The following is a 2,271-nucleotide window of genomic DNA, read 5'->3' as shown; positions in this document are numbered from 1 at the left end:
GTGTTTGCAACTTTGAACGCCACTTAGACCAGAGGGTTGATGCTCATCTTAGCTTATCGTATAACTGGAGTCAGATTAAAGAACACAATCTGACTTTTGATATGGGCAAGTGATTGACAGGATCTCTCTTTTACCTATCAAAATGGAGAGAAGAATAAAAAGTAATTGGCATAGGCAGTCCAAATTGGCAGCAGTTTCCCTGGCCCAAGGCTAACCCATGCTTGAGTTTCAAATTTGATGCTAAATATCCTCTTATCTGTTCTCTTTATGTTGATGTCAGTAATTGGAATGTGTCCTTTGAACGGTAATCATATAATGCTTCATATTTTATAGCGATGCATCTTCTTTCTCTAGTGCCCACAAATGTTTAATTTTCATTTCCAGCTAGGTGTCCATTAGTTATTTTTGCTCTTATAGCATGCACTGCCAAAATGATTTGTCCTTTGATGCAAGCTCTGGTTTCTTTTCCTGTGACGAATTATAGTAAAGAAACTGTAATTTTATTCAGAATGTTTTGACTCCATTATCTTCTTTTTGACTTAGAATACTGCTCAAGACTGAAGAGCAACTTGCTGTCAAGATTATTTAAAATCATGGATTGGGATTAGGAAATGTGTTGACATTTCAAACAAACCTTAACTATTCTTACAGGTAAGTGGACGTGTTGGATTAGCTGCAATGTATGGTTCTGGTTGTTGGGCATCCTCAAAAGGACCATTTGGAACTCCTTTTATTGTTGGTTGTTCCTTGAGTGGTGCTGGAGAGTACCTAATGAAAGGATTCACGGCTCGTGAATGCTGTGTATCATCATCACTGTACGTCCTGCAATTGATTCTTTTCAAGCAGTTATTTTTATCCTTTAGATGTGTGGAGACTGCAGTCCTCAAGAACCTGTAAACCTGAACTTTTCGATATATCTTGCTATTTATGTACAATATGAACCTTGGTACATATCTATGTTATAGGTCTCAGGCTGGTCCAGCCTCAGCTTGTGCAAAAGTTTTGCTCTCTGTTCTTGAAAATGACCGGCGTAACACTGAGAGAAGTGCTGGAACTAGTGCAAGCTGAAGCTCCTGAAAGGGTGTGGTACTGACCTAAAGTATAGATATCAAGTTCTTTCCTCTATAAAACTTCTCAATTAATTGTCTCATTGGTTGCACTAGGTTCCTGGTAGTTCAACTAAGCTGGAAGCTATTGAGATCGCAGCTGCCTATACTTCCTCGTCTTTCGGAATTGGTTATTTTGGAAGTTCTATGGGGCGGCCTAAGGTATCACATCTGTTCACTATGATAAATTAAAAATCTTATGTTATTTATCTACTTTCTTTTTCGAGGGGAGGTACCAATTCTTGAACCCTTGACTTTGGTTGTGGAAACAAAAGTCCTTAACCGATCATGATAAGATGATTTGATAAAAGCATGATCTTTACTTCGTAAGCTACCTTGTTGGATAACCGAGTGACCTTTTTTCTAATGTCCATTGAACTGAACTATAAGGCTGTACTCTCGAAAAGTTACTATTTATGTTAACATATATTTCATTTATTCCCAACAAGTAACATTAATGATGCATTATTTGTCATTATTTTCACAGGCGTCTATTCTTAGAAGTACAAGACTACAAAAACAAACTGGAGCCGATCAGTTTGCAGCACAAATTAATCTCGTGGCTTAGAATTTGTAGTTGCTTTCGCTGGGAACAGATCAACGTGGTTTTCGGAAATGTCACTTTTAGTTTTGGTCGCCGGATGAAATTCTTGAAGTCTGCTATCATTCTTCTGGCTATTTACAGTTAAAATACCCCTCCCTTCCCTGTAAAAATATCTTAATATATGTGATTTAAATTTAGATTTAGATCGATCATCAGCCATTGAGGCCGTGCAAGTTTTTCTTACAATGAAATCATTGCAGCGTTGATTATTTTGATCAAAATTTTGATATTATAATGAACCCTGCTATGTGTATGTGTACAGGGCCACATGGGACCCGTACTACCAGGGGTACAACTATCATTTTATTAGTAATTTCCACTTCGTGAGCTGTTGGCTTCTTAACATAGTATGATAGATTTTGGCCTCAAAAAATGTGTGGATGATGTGGCCACTAGATTTTGGGTCCTCTCTCGTTTAAATAAGTCTTTGGTCCTACACACTTGGAGAAACTTCTCTAGGGTGGGGGAGATGGCTGCATGTATTCTGACGATCAAGTTAGTTAATGTATGAGTGAGGAGATGTGGGAGTACTAGAGACGCCATCAAGGGGTCGGATCCTGG

General features: G+C 38.2%; 1 protein-coding gene across 3 annotated transcripts; it reads left to right on the top strand.

The window, feature by feature from the left end:
• The first annotated feature begins 6 nt into the window (after positions 1-6).
• On the top strand, positions 7-2,265 carry LOC111382690 (putative threonine aspartase). 3 transcript variants are annotated; one of them, XR_002700593.1, is made up of 5 exons: positions 7-815; positions 966-1,081; positions 1,164-1,268; positions 1,594-1,790; positions 1,973-2,265. XR_002700593.1 is itself a non-coding variant. In XM_023006732.1 (5 exons), exons 2-5 carry the CDS (start codon positions 1,022-1,024, stop codon positions 2,035-2,037), a joined length of 432 nt encoding a protein of 143 aa, XP_022862500.1. In that variant the 5' UTR covers positions 7-815; positions 966-1,021; the 3' UTR covers positions 2,038-2,265. The 3 variants fall into 3 exon arrangements, 2 of the variants coding, with proteins under 2 accessions (XP_022862500.1, XP_022862506.1); XM_023006732.1 differs by having other exon boundaries at positions 966-1,086; XM_023006738.1 differs by lacking the exon at positions 1,973-2,265 and having other exon boundaries at positions 1,594-1,949.
• The last annotated feature ends 6 nt before the right edge of the window (positions 2,266-2,271 follow it).

The sequence above is a fragment of the Olea europaea genome, chromosome 3, assembly GCF_002742605.1.
Source record: "Olea europaea var. sylvestris chromosome 3, O_europaea_v1, whole genome shotgun sequence".
Classification (NCBI taxonomy): Eukaryota; Viridiplantae; Streptophyta; class Magnoliopsida; order Lamiales; family Oleaceae; genus Olea; species Olea europaea.
Note: the sequence above shows the minus strand (reverse complement) of the source record. Positions and strands in the feature narration are given on the sequence as shown.